We start from the raw sequence: 21379 nt of genomic DNA, 5'->3' as shown, positions 1-21379 counted from the left end.
GTAATAAAAGGACAAATAACCCAGCTTAAAAACTGAAAAGGATCCAAACAAACTTTTCTCTAAAGATATACAAACAGCCAATAAGTACATGAAAAGCTGTTTGGGGAAAGGCAAATCAAAGCGATGTGACGCCAACTTCATACACACGAGGATGTCCAAGTCAAAAGACGGATAACAGACGTTGGAGAAAATATGGAGAAATCAGAACCTGCACACACAGCTGACAGGAATGCAGAAAGGAGCAGCTGCTTTTGAAAACAGTCTGGCAACTTTTCAAAGGACTAACCACCAAGTTATCACATGTCCCCGTCATTCCACTCCTAGGTGAATACCGAGAAGAATTAAAAACCTGTGTTCATACAACAATTTTTACAAGGAAGATGGTGGAGGAATAGGAGACCATAATTTCATCTGGTCCCAAGACTTCAGCTAAATAGCTACCAAATCATTCTGAGCAACTGTGAACTCAACTGGAAAGCTAAGAAAAGAGTAGCTGCAACTCTACAAATAGAAAAGTGACCACCTCCTGCAAAGTAGATGCTGCAAAGAAGCGAATCAAGGTACTACATGGGAGGACAGACCATGGCAGGGAAAGGGCTGGGGTGGGAGCCTCTGCGTACCAGCTACCACAACTGATACAGAACAGTGGAGCACAGAACCAGAACTATCAGAAGTCGGATCCAAAGCCACAGAAATGCTGAAAGAGAAAACCAAAATGGTGGCATCACAATTCCAGACTTCAAGCTCTATTACAAAGCTGTCATCACCAAGACAGCATGGTACTGGCACAAAAACAGACACATAGATCAGTGGAACAGAATAGAGAGCCCAGAAATAGACCCTCAACTCTATGGTCAACTAATCTTCGACAAAGCAGAAAAGAATGTCCAATGGAAAAAAGACAGTGTCTTCAACAGATGGTGTTGGGAAAACTGGACAGCCACATGCAGAAGAATGAAATTGGGCCACTTCCTTACACCATACACAAAAATAGACTAAAAATGGATCAAAGACCTCAATGTGAGAAAGGAATCCATCAAAATCCTAGAGGAGAAAACAGGTAGCAACTTCTTTGACCTCGGCTACAGCAGGTTTTTTTTTTTTTTTTTTTTAAAGATTTTATTTATTTGTCAGGGAGAGAGAGAGAGAGAGAGCGAGCACAGGCATACAGAATGGCAGGCAGAGGCAGAGGGAGAAGCAGGCTCCCTGCTGAGCAAGGAGCCTGATGTGGGACTCAATCCCAGGACACTGGGATCATGACCTGAGCCAAAGGCAGCCGCTTAACCAACTGAGCCACCCAGGCGTCACTTTTTTTTTTAAAGATTTTATGTATTTGACAGAGAGAGATCACAAGTAGGCAGAGAGGCAGGCAGAGAGAGAGAGGGAAGCAGGCTCCCTGCTGAGCAGAGAGCCCGACTCCGGGCTCAATCCCAGGACCCTGAGATCATGACCTGAGTTGAAGGCAGAGGCTTAACCCACTGAGCCACCCAGGTGCCCACTAGAGCAGCTTCTTGCTGGACACATCTCCAAAGGCAAGGGAAACAAAGACAAAAATGAACAAGACAAAACGTTTTTGCACAGCAAAGGAAACAGTCAACAAAACCAAAAGACAACCAACAGAAATAGAGAAGATATTTGCAAATGACTTATCAGATAAAGGGCTAGTATCTAAAATCTATGAAGAATTTATCAAACTCAACACCCAAAGAATAAATAATCCAATCAAGAAATGGGCAGAAGACATGAACAGACATTTCTCCAACAAACACATCCAAATGGCCAACAGACACATGAAAAAATACTCCACGTCACACTGGTCAGAAGTAAACAATGTGTGTTGGCGAGGATGCGGAGAAAGGGGAACCTCCTACACTGTTGGTGGGAATGCAAGCTGGTGCAGCCACTCTGGAAAACAGTATGGAGGTTCCTCAAAAAGTTGAAAATAGAGCTACCCTATGACCCAGCAATCGCACTACTGGGTATTTACCCCAAAGATACAAACGTAGTGATCTGAAGGAGCATCTGCATCCCAATGTTTATAGCAACAATGTCCATAATAGCCAAACTGTGGAAAGAGCCTAGATGTCCATTGACAGATGAATGGATAAAGAAGATGTGACATATGTATACAATGGAATATTACATAGTCGTCAAAAGCATGAAATCTTGCCATTTGCAACGATGTGGCTAGAACTAGAGGGTATTATGCTGAGTGAAATAAGTCAAGAAGAGAAACATAATTAGCATATGATCTCACTCATATGTGGAATTTAAGAAACAAAGCAGAGGATCATAGGGGAAGAGAAGAAAAAATAAAAGACGAAACCAGAGAGGGAGACAAACCATAAGAGACTCTTAATCACAGGAAACAAACTGAGGGCTCCTGGAGGCAAGGGAGATGAAGGGATAGGGTAACTGGGTGTTGGACATTAAGGAGGTTATGTGATGTAATAAGCACTGGGTAAAGACTGATGAATCACAGACCTGTACTTCTGAAACCAGTAATACGTTATACGTTAATTAACTGAATTAAAATAGAAAAAAATTTACATGAATATTCATAGAAGCATTATCAGTAACCCAAAGTGAAAATAATCTAAATGTCCATCAATTGATGAGGAAATAAAATGCAGTATATTCACATATAGAGTATTATTTGGCAATAAAAAGGAATAAAGTATTGATAAATGCTACAACATGGATAAACACTTTGCCAAGTGAAAAGGCTATATATTGCGTGATTCCATTTATATGAAATGCCCACCACAGACAAATCTAGTGAGCAGAAAGCAGATTAGCAATAATATTACACAACTTTAAGAATACAAAAAATGAATTATAATTTAAAAAATCACATGTCACGATTGCTAAGGGTTATAACGCCAATCAACAAAAATGTCCAGATAAATAAGAAAACCAGTAAGGCCTAAAATGGGAGAAAACAATGGAACATCTGTCCCCTTTTTATAGTCCTATGGGAGAGATTTGAGGATTATTTGCATCCTCAGAGGTCCTAGGAAGCATCCTTTTTAGAAAGAACCTTTTCACTTTTTTTTTCCATGCCAGAAAGTTCAAAGTCAAATGTGAAGTTTGACTATATCACTTCTGGGAACTTTTTCTTTTTAACTATCTTTTCCCACTTGTTAGACATCTCAGAATGTTAGCTGCTCAGAATACATGGAAAAGAATTTAAAAGTAACAACAATCAGGGGCGCCTGGGTGGCTCAGTGGGTTAAAGCCTCTGACTTTGGCTCGGGTCATGATCTCAGGGTCCTGGGATCGAGCCCCACATCAAGCTCTCTGCTCAGCGGGAAGCCTGCTTCCTCCTCTGTCTCTCCTGCCTCTCTGCCTACTTGTGATCTCTCCGTCTGTCAAACAAATAAATAAAAAATCTTTTAAAAAAAAGAAAAAAAAAGTAACAACAATCAAAACACATACATACACACTATTTATAGGTGGGCTGCAAATTTAATAAGCTTTCTAGCAGTCAAGATAAGAAAAACCAACCAACTCAGAGTATATATATTTTTTAAGATTTTTATTTATTTATTTGCACAGACATCACAAACAGGCAGAGAGGCAGGCGGGGTGGGGGGAGCAGGTGCCCCGCTGAGCAGAGAGCCCGATGTGGGGCTCGATTCCAGGACCCCGGGATTTGACCTGAGCAGAAGGCAGAGGCTCTAGCCCAATGAGCCACCCAGGCACCCCCAGAGTGTATTTAACTAAAATTTAAAAAAAAAAAAACCCAACAAAAAAAACTGTTCAGGAGAATCACAACTGCAAGACTGTGAAGAACTTTTCCTGAGGACTGCATCACGAATATCCTATAGAAAAAATACCTCCTTTAGACAGAATGATGAAAATCAACTAGTTTGCTTCTTAAAGTATAAATTAAATGAAAAACTCAACAGGCGGTCACTGTAATCCCTTCAGTGATCTGGTCTAACTCAGGACAGTAAGACCGGGTGAAGTGTATACCTTTCAGCAAACCCCCTGCATACATGACTTTTTATAGCTGAATTCTCTTTGATATACGATGATGTTGAATCCAAGGAACTAAGTCTAACAGATCTGCGTTTATCTTGACTTTTTTCATGTTTCTGACGCTCTGTTTATATTTTTATTATTACGTATGTTATTGTTTTCAGTTACTTTAAAACCTCTGTAGACAAACATATATAAAGTGACTGATGTTACAAACAAGCAACTATTAAAAACTTCTCTGGAAAAGGTAGCCTGGCAAGCAAATAGATCCCTTAACTAGGAAACATGACACCAAGTTCTATTCTTACTGGCAGCACTTTCACCCTGAATAACCTTAAGCAAGCTACTCTGCCAAATTTTACTCTATCTAAAATAGGACTGGATAATTACACTGTTAAAAACCGATGCTTCAAATTAATTAAGGTTGGGGCACCTGGGTGGCTCCATGGGTTAAAGCCTCTGCCTTCAGCTCAGGTCATGGTCTCAGGGTCCTGGGATCGAGCCCTGCATCGGGCTCTCTGCTCAGCGGGAAGCCTGCTCCCCCCCTGCCTGTCTGCCTCTCTGCCTCCTTGTGATCTCTCTGTCAAATAAATAAATAAAATCTCTAAAAAAATTAATTAAGGTACTTATCAAAGCGTTTGAGTTTTTAAAAAAGCAGTCACTGGGGCACCTGGGTGGCTCAGGTGTTAAGCATCTGCCTTTGGCTCAGATCATGATCCCAAGGTCCTGCACTGAGCCCTGCACTGGGCTCCCTGTTCAGCGGGAAGCTTCTCCCTCTCCCACTCCCCCTGCTTGTGTTCCCTTTCTTCCCCCACCCACCTCTCTCTCTGTCAAACAAATAAATAAATAAAAATTAAAAACAAATAAATAAAAATTAAAAATAAAAATCAGGCAGTATTAACATAGGCTATAGTTCTGCCCTTATAGTCTCTGAAAATGCATTATTCTACGATATGCTTTCCAATAGGGCTATTTTTATTATTTAAACCCTATCTGGATATAATACTCATTTTCAGTCAATATAATACTCCTTTTTGGTCATCAGGTGTTATATAAAAATATTATAGAAAGATATCAAGATGCTTCAAATTTAACACACTTGCCAGTAGTGTGTACCTAAATATTTGCTTCCACAAATTAAGACCTGATCATTACCATCAGCGGTAGTTGCTTTTTGGTGAGGCATTAACATGGCAGCAAACTCTTGAAGTTGATTTCCTCTGATGATCCTGTCTAGGTACATTTTCTCTAGGATCCCATAAGCAGCAAGTTGCTGGCACCTTTCATCCTTAAAAAGAGTGGCTAGCATCCGAGAACGCTGCTGTCCTAAGGGAAGCAAATGAGCATCAAATATTCTCACAACCTATTTCTCCAATAAGAAACTATGTTATGACTCCATTTTTGCCTACTAAAATACAGTCAGTTGTCCTGATTTGTGGTAGCTATGTTCTACAAAGTTACTGCCAACACAGAATTAGTGAATACTCAATTGCTCATCCAAAAAGAATGAATGACATGTATTGACACATAAAGACTGCCAATATACAGGAAGGAAAAAAGCAGGTTACAAAGTATGCATATCATGCTACTGTTTATTAAAAAAAGAGGATAAAAACAGACACTTGTACAGGAAGGAAACCCAAGTAACCAGTAAAAGCTCTTAAGAACTGGAAGCAATACCATTCTATGTATTGCCTTTCAGTAACAAAAATACAATAAATAAGATCACTGCTTAATAAGGAATGAAATGTGTAGTATGAACATGTCATCAAGCTCTCAACTAAATACAGATCAATAAACATTCTAAAAATGATTTAGAAAAGCCATGGCTTAGCACTACCAGCATTTTTTCTCAATGTCTTTTCTGCTTTGTAAGTTGAGTGATTTATATGCTATAATTTAGTAAAAAAGAACAAAGAACAGTTTATTTTTCAAATTTACCAAAGAAAAGGATAAATGTGAGATATAAAACTAAGGCTTGAAGTTAAATAAAATCCCAAAAGCAGTACATGATTATCAGTCTCTAGATTTTAATTTTTATTTCCCTCTTTATAATTTTCACTGAATTTCATTATTTATTTTTAAGAGCTATATTAGGCAAACTAAATTTCATGTTATCTCTCTTAATTACTCCTAACACATGTGGGTAATAGACTGATACATGCATATTTAAAAATTTTTTAAGTTAGCAATCTATTGTTTTTAACTGTTTAAATGTTTAAAATAAATTTATAATTGCATAAGACATAATTATAATTGCAATAAGACATCCCCTTGAAAAATAGTTCTTTGCTAAATCCTCCAGTAGTAATGAACCTGCAATTATTAAGCAAAGGTAACTGACTGTTCCTGAAAGCACAAATTATAAGTTTACCTGCTGATGCCAAGATGGTACAGTGCAAAGCATGTTTCAAGGCCTCTAGTCTTTCACTTTCGTGCACTATTGTCTTGTAAGAGAGCTCATTGTACCTTTGTGCAGCTTCAATGAATTTTCTTCTATAATCGAGAACACGTGCATAGCATACCTGAAGAGGGAAATTTCTCAATTAGGGGAAAAAATTCAAAATCAAAGCCAAAATTCAAAATCAAAGCAAAAAATAAAATGATGTTCTGGAGCATCTTAGTATAGCAGGATTCTCCAATACAAAACTAATCCCAAATCAGCTCATCTGTTACCTTATAGTGTATCTGTAACTGCTCATTGGTGGATTCATTCTGAAGCAATGATGCTCGATTTATGTAAGCCTCTGCCTGGACGGGATCGTCGTCTTCCAGATATAGCCTCGCGATCTTCAGGTAAGTCTCCAGTTTATAATCTACATTGTACTGCCTAGGATGTAACAGAAAAAACCAGAATGACTAAATATATAATCAAGAAAGTTTTTAGGGGGCGCCTGGGTGGCTCAGTGGGTTAAAGCCTCTGCCTTCGGCTCGGGTCATGATCCCAGGGTCCTGGGATCAAGCCCCACATCGGGCTCTTTGCTCTGTGGGGAGCCTGCTTCCCCCTCTCTCTCTGCCTACTTGTGATCTCTGTCTGTCAAATAAATAAACAAAATCTTAAAAAAAAAAAAAAAAAGTTTTTAGGAGGGGCACCTGGGTGGCTCATGGGTTAAAAGCCTCTGCCTTCGGCTCAGGTCATGATCCCAGGGTCCTGGGATTGAGCCCCACATCGGGCTCTTTGCTCTGTGGGGAGCCTGCTTCCCCCTCTCTCTCTGCCTGCCTCTGTGCCTACTTGTGATCTCTATCTCTCTATCAAATAAATAAAATCTTAAAAAGAAAAAAAGGATTTACTTAAAAAAAAAAAGTTTTTAGGAGTTGGAGAAAATACATTTTTTTATTACATATTCTGTTAAATTAAGAGAATCAAATTTTTACTGTATTAGAAAAACTCTAAAAAATATTTACAAAATAAATTTTACTCAATTTTTATTTTTTCTATCATGATTGGTCTATTGATTTTTAGCTTCCTTCAATCCTCAGATAATCTCACAAGTCAAAGAACTTAAAAAATGCCCAGTTGAGGGGTGTATCATATAGTGGTGTTGGGGCTATAAATGAGTAAACCATCCTGGGAAACAAATTGGCAATACATTTTCCAACCACCCTTTGAACCCTTCAAAATGCATACATTCCTTACCAACTACATTTTACCTCCAGAAAACTAATCTCAAGAAAATAATCAGGGATGTGTACACATATATAAAAGGAATATTCATTTATAAAGTTACTCATAAATATCTAACAGGAAAAAACTGGGAATCACCTACTATGATATTTATAATAATCAACTAAATTGTGGTACATTAAGATGGTAGGATAATATACAGTTGTTATAATCATTACTATATGATAACAGTTATGTATTTTTGCTAAGTGAAAAAACAGGATAAAACAGCATGTAAGACACTATTAAGATGTGTTTCTGTACATGCTTATGAAGACAGTAATACTAATTATCTCTTGGTGTTGAGATTACAGGTGGTTTTCATTTTCTTCTTTATCTCTGTAGCCACATTTTATGTAAGAAATGCACAACTGACACATCACGTAATTCGAAACTTACAAAATTCAAGATTAATCCTTACAGAAAAATCTTATTTTATTACCAGCAAAAGTGATGCCACCATGTGGCAAGAACGGAGTTTACAATTTATATGGCCCAAGTTCTGAAAGTCTTTACTTTTTAAAATTTTTTTATACTAATTCAAAATTTTTCCCCAAGTCATATATTGCTAGCATTTTGTAAGTATAGTATTTCCATTCATAACTCAAATTTACATAAACTGCTATAAAGAGTACTATATTTTGGGGGATGTCTGGGTGGCTCAGTGGGTTAAAACCTCTGCCTTGGGCTCAGGTCATGATCCCAGAGTCCTGGGATCAAGTCCCACATCGGGCTCTCTGCTCAGCGGGAAGCCTGCTTCTTCCTCTCTCTGCCTGCCTCTCTGCCTACTTGTGATCTCTGTCCGTCAAATAAAAGAAAAATCTTTAAAAAAAAGAAAAAGAGTACTATACTTTTTTTGAGTTTTCCAATTTTTATGCCATCTATTAAGTTTATTACTATAATTACTAAAATGAATAATTCTTTAAAGAAATAAGTTCTCAACTGTTTATCCAGATTCCACTTTTAATCACTTTTAGGTTAATTTGTTTAGAAAACTAAATTTTCAGTTCTCGGATATCCTCACAGATAAAGATAATGCGACAGCACTATCAAAATGATAATTACCGTCACTGTAAAGAACAGTATCTAATACATTCAACTCCCTTCTAGGTACTTCACATGTCCAAAATGGAACTTTCGATCTTCCCTCAAAACCTACTCTTTCCTACTCAGTAGATGGCAGCTCCATCCTTCCAGGAGTTCAGACCAAAACCAGGATTTATTTTGGCTCTTTTTCTCACACTCCATATCTAAGCTACCAGAAAACCCTTAGCTCTACCTTAAAAACATATCCAGAATCCAACATTTCTCACAATCTCCATCTTCTCTGCAGTGGTACAGTTAGGCTCAACCCAGTAGACAGAATGATTTTCTAAAATATAAATCAGATCATGTCGATCTTCCATACAAAATCCTCCAATGGCTCCCCTCATTTCACTTAGAGAAAAGCCAAAGGCCTTACAATGACTTAGGAGAACCTACATAATCCAGTCTTTGGTACTCTCTGATCTCAGCCCCCACCTTCCCTTGGCTTGCTCCGCTCCAACCACACTGGTATCCCCGATCTTCTGAAAATACTCCAGGCGTGCTCCTGTCGTAGGGCCTTTACATCAGCCATCCTCCCTACCAGGATCTACCGACAGTCTTCTCTCAGCTCACAGCCACGCCCTCACTTCAAGTGTCTGAGAACATGGACCGGGACAGCCTACCACTCCAGTCACCCTGTTGAATGATACAACCTGTTCCCCACTTTCCCTTGACTTTTCTCTAGAGCACTTATCACCTTCTAATATTCTACAAAATGTCTCTACTTATTAAGTTGTTTATGATGTTTCCTTCACTAGAATGTGAGAAAAAACACAAGTGAACAATGATACATATCCTATATACATCTCTATCCAATATCCACTATTTACTATACTTTTGTCCTGTTTCCAAAGGAATTCCCACCAACACTTGGGCTGCATTTCTCCAATCTTCTTCTTTCTCATATATGGATGCAAGATGCTGTCTTATTGACGCAACCTGGAATAACAGGCAGACATGTTAAATTACTTCAACTCACATTAGTGACTAAAATAAATGGACGTGAAGTTAATCCATTGTGATAATGCTTTCATTTAACATATTAAGCTGACAAGTAAATAGTACGAGTGTCACTAGACCACCCCTATTTTTTTATGAATTCTGCATATACAGAATACCAAAATACTAAACTAACACATTTCTGCAATGTGGATTATGGCAGTAATTTAGCTTAAATATGAAATTTTACTTTTACGTTAACTGCATACATAATGTTGGAGTTTTCCTATTATTTTAACCTTATTAACAATTTCGCTGATTCTTAAAAATTGTCTAAAGAGTAATATTTGGTTTATAAATCAAATTGTAACATCTGAGCAACTGCCAGCTGGAGTTACAACATCCTGGTGTCTATTTTTACATTGTAACATGCTATTTGGCACACCATTTTGTCAAAAATAAAACTGGATGACCATCTCCTTTAAAAATGTAGTAATACCTCTCAAAATAACTGCTGCTATCTCATGTTCAAAAGTCACTGCTCTAGATTTTTACCTGCTCCTCAAATGAAATGACTCTAGGCTGGATCTTTTCCAAGGTGAAATGATAGATTTCTTTGGCTGTGCTGTCAGGCAGGTTAGGGAGATGTGTACAGAAATCAGTTAGCAACTGTCGAGAGATCACGAGACTGACATTCTCATTTACCACTTGACAAAAAAAAAAGATAAGAAAACATGAATCATTTATAAATTTTCATTAAGCAATCAATTTTTACCTGAAATTAACATTAAAAATGATATATATTAGTGCATGCCTAATAATGAACCTTCAGTGCACTATTCAGGGATTTCCACACCCATATCAGCTTATATTTACACAATTAGTTTTCCTTATGCTGAATTATTTTATTACATAATGATTACACCAAAACAGTAAAAATCCCCTATATTTTTCTAAGAAACAGAAATGGCTGGGGAAAAGTTTTCTTTTATGTTTGAGAATTTTATATTCTTCCTTCTCTCCCTTATTTTTCTACAAAGGGAAGGCACAGAAACACCTCCATTTTTATGTATCTACTTATATTCCACCTGGTTACAAAAAGGAGTTAAAGAAGAAACTGAGATAATGTTCATGAAATTTAAATAAAGCAAGTACCGCCACTTGTACTTTCCCAATAAAAATGACAAATAAAACTGAAGTCAGCACTAGACATACAGGCAGACTTAATGACATTATTTATAAACATTTATGAGTTTTTATTACTGTATGTGATTACAGATGAGAGCTCTGAAGTCACACCGCTTCCAGCACTCCTGATCAGATGCTCTCCAAAAGAAACTCAGCTTCTCTGTGTTTCTGTTTTCTCATCTGTACAATGTGGCTAAGGCTGCAGTGAAGCTTAAATGCCCTGTACACAGAGCACTTGAAACAACATGGGGCACAAAGCACTCAACAAATTTCATTATTATTAGCACCATTATTTTATTTTAAAAGATGCATTGTGCTTGTACCACTGCTCAGATAAATTAAGTGTGAAACCAGCAGCTACCAGGAAAATAAATGATGGTCCAAAACTGTTGAGCTGATGTGAATGATTTTTGGTAGATGGCTTTTCATTAGTGCACTGGATTCAAAGTTTATACAAAGATCAAAGTTTATAATAAAAATCACTATTCTTTTGCTACTACAATGCAGTGTTCTCAATAAAGCCATTCCTCTCAGTCTTTCTGAAGCCACTGCCAGTTCAACACCCACTGCAGGCCCCGATCTTTCTGAGGCAGTAACTTACAGTCGCCTGCAACAAGCCTGTCATCAGTTCATGATGTATTAATCATAATTCATCCTTGGATAAAGCCAGATACGGCTGAGAAAATAGTTTCATTACAAGTGCCATTGGGCACTTACAACTGTTTGAAAGAAATTGCTACACAAACTAGCACTTCTCACGAGCATGTGTGTGGAAGCATGCTGTATAGTGTAAAGCCCTCTCAAGTGTCCTTAACACTGTTAACTCAGTATCAACTCCAGCCTGACTTTCGAGTAATTTCCAAAATAGCTGGATATGTCTGAAGTCAGGGACTGGGTGAGAATGTCTTGAAGAATGGAAATGTCTGGTTCCCATTCAAACGGCTAACAGCTCTGCAGCACTTGCTCTATGCCAAGTACTACTTGAAGCTCTTTACTTGGTGTATCAACTCCTTTACTCTCCCAGCCCTGCTGCAGGGGAGCGATCACAGCCCCATTTTGTAACCAAGGACATGGAGTCACAAAGGAAGTAACTTGCCCAAGAACACACAACTAATATAGCAAGAGACCAGACTGCATCGAGACTATTCTCTTTATCATTATGCTACATTGTCTTTCATCAGTATACGGTATCAATTACAATATAAAACCTTAATTGGTAATGTAACTCTGAAGACAACTTATTGAAAAATAACCAAGTAGGAAGTAAATTCTAAAGTGAATTTCCACGTGACTGAATTTAATGTCAATGCAAATTATATTGGTAACTTGATCTAAAACAAGCGTGAGCAAGCTCTGAGGTCCTAACTCAGTAACACAAGGCAAACATGGAATTTTCATCCCACTTACTTGCTTCCACAAAAGCTTTCAAAGCTTCTAGTTGTTCTGCCCCAGATAACTGAACGGCTTTTTCCAGGATCTGACGGTACCTAAAACAACACCAAATGAAAATAAAGTTCAGAGGACGCTACATACTCTAATGCTCACTGTTTACTCATTTCTGTTTATCCTGGTTTCTTTCACAGTGCTCTAGTTGCTGTTTTTTTTATAGTACACCATAGATTTCTTTTGTTGTTGTAAGTTCCCAGTCCATCATAAGAAACACTAAATCTGTAATTCTAAGGTATCACTTCTTCTTGTTTTCTTTTCAGTAAACCACAATTTTTTTTTAAGTTTTCAGCCCCGGAGGCAACTAGCTGGCTTTGTTGATAGAGTATGAGACTCTTGATCTAGGGGACTGTGAGCTCAAGCCCCACAGCGGGCGTAGAGCCTACTTAAAAAAGAAAAAAGTTTTCAAGCCCATCACAAGAAAGTGAATCTGTAACTCTAAGTTATTGGATCTAAAGTGTCATTTTTTCTTGAAAAAGTTTTAGGTTTTAAAAAAAATTTTATTGATCTATTTTGAGAGAGAGATCACAAGTAGGCAGAGAAGCAGAGAGAGAAGGGGAAACAGGCTCCCCGATGAGCAGAGAGCCCGACTGGGCCCGATCCCAGGACTCTGAGACCACGACCTGAGCCGAAGGCAGAGGCTTTAACCCACTGAACCACCCAGGTGCCCCGAAAAAGTTTTAGTTTTAAATTGAAACTACAATGTCAACTTTTGGGGTGTCTGGGCAGCTCAGCCAGTTGCGCATACGACTTGATTTTGGCTCAGGTTGTAATCTTGGGGTTTTGGGGTTGAGCCCCTACCCCCAATGGCCTTATGCTCAGCAGGAAGTCTGCTTAGAATTCCCTCTCTCCCTCTGCCCCTCCCCACACTTGGGCATAGGCATGTGCACATGCTGGCTTGCGCTCCCTTAAATAAGTAAATGAATCTTTTTTAAAAGAAGTCTCTTATGATTTGCCTTCTTCTCTTTAAATAAATCAACTTTCTTTCAAATGTCTTAAAAAATAAGCTATATTTCTTTCAATTATGTATTACACAGACACAAAAATGTTATTTGACATAACCCAGAACCTTTCCTCTTGCGGACCTAATGAAACTAGGGTTACCAACAATAGGATAGTGTTGACTAGGCAGTGGAACAAAATACTAGGGATTGAATGTCTTAGTGTGTACAAAATAAACTCTACCAAGCCAAATGCACTGACAGAACACGCCTCATGTTCTCAGACCTGCCTATACATTCTTTATTTGCAATCACTTCTAATAATTATTCTGCCTAATATTCATGACCACGTAAGATTCAAATCAGAAAAAGGATGGGGATGGGGGAGAGGTGTCTGGGTGGCTCCACTGGTTAAGTGTCTGCCTTTGGCTCATGTCATGATCTCAGGGTCCTGGGATTGAGCCCCCTCCCCTCAGTTGGGAATCCCTGCTCAGCAAGGAGTCTGCTTCTCCCTCTCCTTCTGCCCCTCCCCCCTACTCATGCACTCACTCACCCTCTCTCTAATAAATAAGTAAGAATCTTAATTTAAAAAAAAAAAGGATGGGGGAAATGCTAAAAACAGGAACAATGACAATTATTAGGCAATGGCAAACCCCTTCCTAAAAATATAAACTCTAGGAGGACAAGGATTTTTGTTTGTTTCATTGACTGCTATACACACAATGCCTAAAGCAGCGTATCACAAGCATTCAAATATTTAACAGTATTGATAAGTAATAAAACAGTATTTTATTTCTTAAACTCGAGTGGTAGGTACACAAGTATTATACTATTGTTTATCCCTCTGTCTTAATAGTAATATTTATTAAAAGCATTAGTTAATATATTTCACAAACCTAACAGTATTGCCAATTATTCAGAATGTTATCCAGAACATAGTCAAGAAACAGAAATATAAAAATAGAAAGAAAAATATATACAAATAGGGCACAAACCCATTCAAATTTATGATTTGTATTCTGTACGAGCTACCATTCAACACTTACTGATTCTCAACCCATACAGTACTCTCTGAACCATGGTTATATGATTTCTCAAAAACATGAGTCAAACTGACTTGTAAGAAAGATAAACTGACAGAAAAGGCAACAAACTCCAAAAGAAGAGAACTACCAGTCTAATAAAGCAAGGAAATATTATTAAGCTTTAAAATAAAAATTGAGGGAGCCTGGGTGGCTCAGTGGGTTAAGCCGCTGCCTTCGGCTCAGGTCATGATCTCAGGGTCCTGGGATCGAGTCCCGCATCAGGCTCTCTGCTCAGCAGGGAGCCTGCTTCCTCCTCTCTCTCTCTCTGCCTGTGTCTCTGCCTACTTGTGATCTCTCTCTGTCAAATAAATAAATAAAATCTTTAAAAAAAAAAATAAAAAAAAATAAAAAATAAAAATTGATATTTTAAAAATTATTTTTAAAATTTGAGGGACACTATTCAGCTACCTGAAAATTCATTAACATGGACTATCTCACTCTTTCTCTATATACACATATATACACATATTTCTCTCTAGACACATACATACACATGCACATATACTATTTCCCATATCTATATTTATACATCTACTTCACTGCTCTGGGCATTCAATGGTTTATTCATTTGTGATCGGCTTATTATTCATATTTTTCATATTCATGGCTAAGCCCCCTTAATCTGACATCCGTATAGATTATTTTATACTAACAATATTATACTCAAAGACGACAATGTTGCACAGAAATTTTCTAATTAACCAGTTTTTGTTTTTTTTAAGATTTTATTTATTTGACAGAGAGAGAGAGAGATCACAAGTAGGCAGAGAGGCAGGTAGGGGCGGGGGGGGAAGCAGGCTCCCTGCTGAGCAGAGATACCGATGTAGGGCTTGATCCCAGAACCCTGAGATCATGACCCGAGCCGAAGGCAGAGGCTTAACCCACTGAGCCACCCAGGCGCCCCTCTAATTAACCAGTTTTAAAGCACTGTTTCATAACTTGTCAACTGATCTGTATTAAAAAACACACCAAAGGGGAACCTTTTGTGATTTCTGTTTGTCAAATAAATAAGTAAAATCTTAAAAAATAATAATAATAAATAAATAAATAACCACACACACACACACACACACACACACAAACCCAGCAACAAAAAACCTAGAAAGTGATAAAACTTTTACATTAACCACATCATACAACTTGCCAGAGCATTACGAATTGCCTAATCAAACTCTCAACTTTTACAGATTAAGAAAGAGAGGTACAGAGTTCAGGCTAGATGCTATCTTACTCATTCTCTAATACGTAAATTCCAGTATTCCAGTATCTAAGAATAAGAAATTAATTCTTGGGGCGCCTGGGTGGCTCAGTGGGTTAAGCCGCTGCCTTCGGCTCAGGTCATGATCTCAGGGTCCTGGGATCGAGTCCCGCATCGGGCTCTCTGCTCAGCAGGGAGCCTGCTTCCTCCTCTCTCTCTGTCTGCCTCTCTGCCTACTTGTGATCTCTCTCTGTCAAATAAATAAATAAAATCTTTAAAAAAAAAAGAAATTAATTCTTTACAATAATAATAAGGAATGACTAATAAACCTAATTTAAATCTGGGATTCAAATAATCAATCGGGCACCTGGCTGGCTCAGTCAGTTAAACGGCTGCCTTCAGCTTGGTCATAAACCCAGAGTCCCAGGGTAGAGCTGCGAGTCAGGCTTCCTACTCAGTGGGGAGTCTGCTTCTCCCTTTCCCTCTGCTCCTCCCACTTGTGTGCTCTCTCTCTCTAATAAATGAAATTTAGGGGCACCTGGGTGGCTCAGTGGGTTAGGCCTCTGCCTTCTGCTCAGGTCATGATCTCAGGATCCTGGAATCGAGCCCCCCATCAGGCTCAGCTCAGCAGGGAGCACCCCCCACCGCCTGCCTCTCTGCCTACCTGTGATCTCTCTCTGTCAAATAAATAAAAAATCTTAAAAAAAAAAAATACCAGTGGTAAAAATTTAAGGCAATGTAATTTTGTGATTAAAATTATGAACTTTGGTGTAAAACATATCCTGATTTTGAGTCTGGGCTCTCTGCTCAGCGGGGAGCCTGCTTCCTCCTTGCCCTCTGTCTGCCTCTCTGCCTGCTTGTGATCTCTCTCTGTCAAATAAATAAATAAAATCTTTTAAAAGTCATTTAATATGCCATATTAAATAATCCAAAAATGTGAATTGAGCACCTAGGGTTTTTTAAATGTTGTATAAGATTCTGTGTATGATACTAAAGAGACTTTAAATAACCTTAGTCTTTGAAGCTATAGCCTAGGCAAATGAAAATTTAAATATCAAGTAATATTATCACAAATTACAATAAAACAAAAGTCACTGAAATGAATAAAACTGAACAATATAAGAAATATGACTGCAAGAGCTAATAAATTAATTCGGTAAAGTTGTGGGGTACAACATCAATGCTCAAAAATCTGTTCTGTTTCTTTCTTTTTTTTTTTTTAAGATTTTATTTATTTATTTGACAGAGAGAGACACAGCGACAGAGGGAACACAAGCAGGGGGAGTGGGAGAGGGAGAAGCAGGCTTCCCCCAGAGCAGGGTGCCTGATGCAGGGTCAATCCCAGGACCCCAGGATCATGACCTGAGCCAAAAGCAGACACTTAACAACTGAGCCACACAGGCACCCCTGTTGTGTTTCCAACAGCCAAAACATGGAACAAGCCCACATGCCCATCAATAGATAAATGGATAAAAAAGATGCTATATATGTATAAATATATACAAATATTATATACAAACACAATTTTATATATATATATACATATACATATGGAATATACTCAGCCACCAAAAAGAATGAAGTTTTGGCCTTTGCAACATGTGGATGAACTAGAGCGCATTATGCTAAATGAAGCAAGTCCATCAGAGAAAGACAAATACGTATATGTATGTATGCATGATCTCACAGGTAGAATTTAAGAAACAAAACTGATGAACATAAGGGAAGGGAAGGAAAAATAAAATAAGAAGGAAACAGAGGGAGACAAACCATAAGAGACTTTTTTTAAAATAAAGATTTTATTTATTTATTTGTCCGAGAGAGAGAGTAAGTGCGAGAGTGTGGGCACAGCAGGGGGAGCAGCAGGAGGAGGGCAAAGCAGGCTCCCTCATGAGCAAGGAGCCAGAAGCAGGACTCAATCCCAGGACCCTGAGATCATGACCTGAGCTCAAGGCAGATGCTTAAACAACGAACCACCCACGTGTCCTACCATATGAGACTCTTGACTGTAGGAAACAAACTAGAGGATGCTGGAGGGGAGGTGGGTGGCATCAGGTAATGGGCATTCTTTAAGGAGGACTCATGATGTGATGAGCATTGGGTATTATATGCAACTGATGAATCTCTAAATTGTACCTCTGAGACTATTAATACACCATATGTTAATTAAATTGAATTTAAATTTTTAAAAATCTGTTGTGTTTCTACACACTAATAACAAATCATCAGGAAGAGAAAACATCGTATTTATAATTACATCAAAAAGAATAAAGGAACAAAGAATAAATTTAACCCAGGTGGAAGATCTGTACACTGAAAACTATAAGACAATGATGAAAGAAACTAAAGACATAAATAAAAGGAAAGACATTCCATAGTCACAGACCGAACGTATCAATCTTGTTAAAATGCCCATACTACCCAAAGCAATCTACAGATTCAATGAAATCCATATCAAAATTCCAACAGCATTTTTCACAGAAACAGAACAAACAACCTAAAATTTTGTGTCGCACCACAAAAGACCTTGAATAACCAAGCAATCTTGAGAAAAAAACCAACAAAGTTGGAGGCATCAAACTCCCTGATTTCAAATTATTACAAAGGCAGAGTAATCAAAATGGTATGGTATTAGCATGAACACAGCCACACAGAGTAATGGAACAGAATAGAGAGCCTGGCAATAAACCCAGACATATATGGTCAATTAACTTACAACAAAGCAGGCAAGAATATACAACGGGGAAAGGATGGTGTCTTCAATAAATGGTGCCGAGAAAACGACGGCCACGGGCAAAAAAATGAACCTGGACCACTATCTTACCCCATACACAAAAACAAACTCAAAATGAACTAAAGACTTGAATGTAAGACCTGAAACCATAAAACTCCTAGAATAAAATGTAAGTGGTAAACTTAACGTTGGTCTTAGTGATATCTTTATAGATATCACTCAAGAAGCGGTGACAACAAAAGCAAAAATAAAGGAGACTCTATCAAGCTAAAAAGCTTCAAGTGAAGAAAACCATCAACAAAATAAAAAGGCAACCTACAGAAGGAAGAAAAATACTTGTAAGTCATATATCTGATAAGAGGTTAATATCTTAAATATATTAAGAAACTCATACAACTCAACAGCAAAAAAATAAATAGAAGAGTGATTTAAAAATGGCAGGGGGGCACCTGGGTGGCTCAGCTGGTTAAGCATCGGACTTCTGATTCTGGCTCAGATCATGACCTCAGGGTTTTGAGATGGAACCCCATATCCAGCTCTGCACTAGGCACAAAGCCTACTTAGGATTCTCAGTCTCTCCACCTTTCTCTCCCCAACTCCCTGTTCATTTCCTCCCTCTCTCTCTCTGTCTCTCAAAAAAAGGGGGGGGGGGGGAGAGGGGGGCAGAGGAACTGAACAGATATTTCCCCATAGAGATGGCAAAAAGTCACACAAAAACAGGCTGAACATCACTAATAATCTGAGAAATACAAGTCAAATCCACAATAAGATATTACCTCACATCTGTTAGAATGGCTATATTAAAAAGGTAAGAAATGGAGCACCTGGGTGGCTCAGTGGGTGAAGCCTCTGCCTTTGGCTCAGGTCATCTCAGGGTCCTGGGACTGAGCCCCGTGTTGGGCTCTCTGCTCTGTGACACCACCCCTGCCCCCTGCCTGCCTCTCTGCCTACTTATGATCTCTGTCAAATAAATAAATAAAATCTTAAAAAAAAAAAAAAAAAGACAAGAAGTAACAAGTGTTGGGGAAGATACACAAAAAAGGGAACCTTCGTGTACTGTTGGTAGGAATGTAAATTAGTGCAGTCACTATGAAAAATGGTATAAAGAATCTCAAAAAAAAAAAAACCCCACTTTGTGATCCAACATTTCTACTGGGTATTTAACCAAACAAAATGAAAACATTAGTTTGAAAAGATATATAAATACTCCAATGTTCACTGCAGCATTATTTACAATAATCAAGATATAGAAACAACTAAAGTGTTCACCTATAAATGAATGGATAAAGAACACTTATGTAAATACAATGGAATATTATTCAGCCATAAAAAGAAAGAAAATCTTGCCTTTTGCAACAAGACAGATCCTGAAGGCATTAATGCTAAGTAAAATAAGTCAGACAGAGAAAGATAAGTACCAAATGATCTCTCTTACAGTGGAATCTAAAGTAAAACCAAACCAAACACACAGATGCAGATCAAACCGGTGCCTGCCAGAGGCAAGGAGCGGAGTTGGGAAAATGGGGGACGATGTTGAAAGATACAAACTCCGAGTTATAAAATAAGTAAGTCATGGGGATGTAATGTACGCACAGCGACTGCGTTAATAATACTGTGTGTTGCATATTTCAACGTTGCTAAAAAAGTAGTTCTTAAAAGTTCTCACCACAAGAAAAAAAATTTTGTACGAATAAAAAATGGGTATGTTTCTTTGACATTAAGAATAGCTATCAAAGTCACCATTAAGAAAGTGAGACATGCTTTCCTCAGCTGCCCTTAAGGTGCTCGGTCCTCTCAAGGAAGCTAATGTCGAGATCGGGTGAGGCCACATCCCCGGTGTCCGCCCGGCACTCGCCTGCATCTGCCTGGCCCTCACCCTGCAGGACGAAGAGGTCACAGAGCAAAGATCAATGCCCTCATTAGAACACCAGGTAGGACTGTTGAACCTCTCTTGCTGGGCTTGTTTGCAAAGGCCCTGGGCAGTGTCAACATAGGAGCCTCAGCTGCCAACAGAGCGGCTGGGAGAGCTGCCCCAGCACCTGGTGCTGTGCCAGCAGGAGGTCCTGCTCCTTCCACCGCTGCTCCAGCAGAGAAGAAAATGGAAGCAAAGAAAGAAGAATCAGAGGAGTGTGATGATGGCATGGGCTCTGGTCTATCAAACCTCTTCTATAACCTGTTCAATTAAAAGCTTAAAAAAAAAAAGTGAAATATGCAGGCCATAGATAGAAAAGATACTTGAAATCCATGTGTTCGGCAAAGAAATAAAAAATAAATAAATAAGCACTTCACTAGAGATAACATCCAAATGCCCAGTAAGCATATTAAAAGATTCCCAACCACCTCAATACTCATTAAGTTAATGCAGATTATAAGCATAAGTAGATACTATTATACTTCCACTAGAATGAATAATATTAAAAACACTAACAAATTTGAGTAAGGGTGAGAATGTGGGGGAACTAATCTCACCTATACCCCACGGGAGTGGTAAAGTGATCTACACTCCGGAAAACCACTGGCAGTTACCTACTAAAACTAAACGTGTATTCTATAACCCAAATATTCTACTCCTCGGTAGATATCCAAGAAAAATGAATGTTTATGTCCACAAAAAGATAAATACAAAAATTTTCATAGTAGCTTTATTCAAAATAGCTCTAAACTACAAAAAATTGTAATGATCATCAATAAGAAAGTGAAGCCCGCTAAAAAAATGGCATTCTACAAATCAATAAGGAATGCTTCAAGCATGAATGTATCCCACATATATGTTAAATGAAAAAGGACAGACACAAAAGGGTATAAACTGAATGGTTCCATTTATGTGCATTTCAAGAACAGGCAAACCCAATTCACGGTACAGAAGTAGAAGAGTGTTTATATTTGAGGGCAATGACTGGGAAGGGGCATGAGGGGCCCTCTGGGCATGCTGGAAATATTCCCCAGCTTGATCTGGATAGTTGTTACATACCTATGTATCTGAGAAAATGTATTAGGCTCTACTCTTAAGAGTAATGTACTCAGAGGTGCCCAGCTGGCTTAGTGGGTTAAAGCCTCTGCCTTTGGCTTGGGTCATGATTCTGGGGTCCTGGGATCGAGTCCCGCATCAGGCTC

At 38.4% G+C, this 21379-nt stretch overlaps 1 protein-coding gene and 1 pseudogene across 4 annotated transcripts in view; one reads left to right on the top strand and one right to left on the bottom strand.

Annotated features, from left to right (window-relative positions):
* Positions 1-21379, bottom strand: part of COPS4 (COP9 signalosome subunit 4) — a 38449-nt gene that overhangs the window by 10261 nt on the left and 6809 nt on the right. For 2 of the 4 annotated variants that reach the window (XM_004777341.3, XM_004777340.3), the window contains exons 2-7: positions 12269-12348; positions 10229-10380; positions 9570-9673; positions 6661-6814; positions 6359-6509; positions 5140-5310 (exon numbers count right to left, since the gene is read on the bottom strand). In XM_004777341.3, the coding sequence (XP_004777398.1) occupies positions 5140-5310; positions 6359-6509; positions 6661-6814; positions 9570-9673; positions 10229-10380; positions 12269-12348 (812 nt within the window). Of the gene's footprint in view, positions 1-5100; positions 5311-6358; positions 6510-6660; positions 6815-9569; positions 9674-10228; positions 10381-12268; positions 12349-21379 lie in introns of all 4 variants that reach the window. The other 2 variants (XM_045077200.1, XM_013048327.2) reach the window with 2 other exon arrangements.
* Positions 19963-20450, top strand: LOC123391654 (annotated as a pseudogene).

Source organism: Mustela putorius, unplaced genomic scaffold, assembly GCF_011764305.1.
Source record: "Mustela putorius furo isolate JIRA1106 unplaced genomic scaffold, ASM1176430v1.1 tig00000040_pilon_pilon_pilon, whole genome shotgun sequence".
Taxonomy (NCBI): Eukaryota; Metazoa; Chordata; class Mammalia; order Carnivora; family Mustelidae; genus Mustela; species Mustela putorius.
This window is presented reverse-complemented; position numbering and strand designations above follow the sequence as displayed.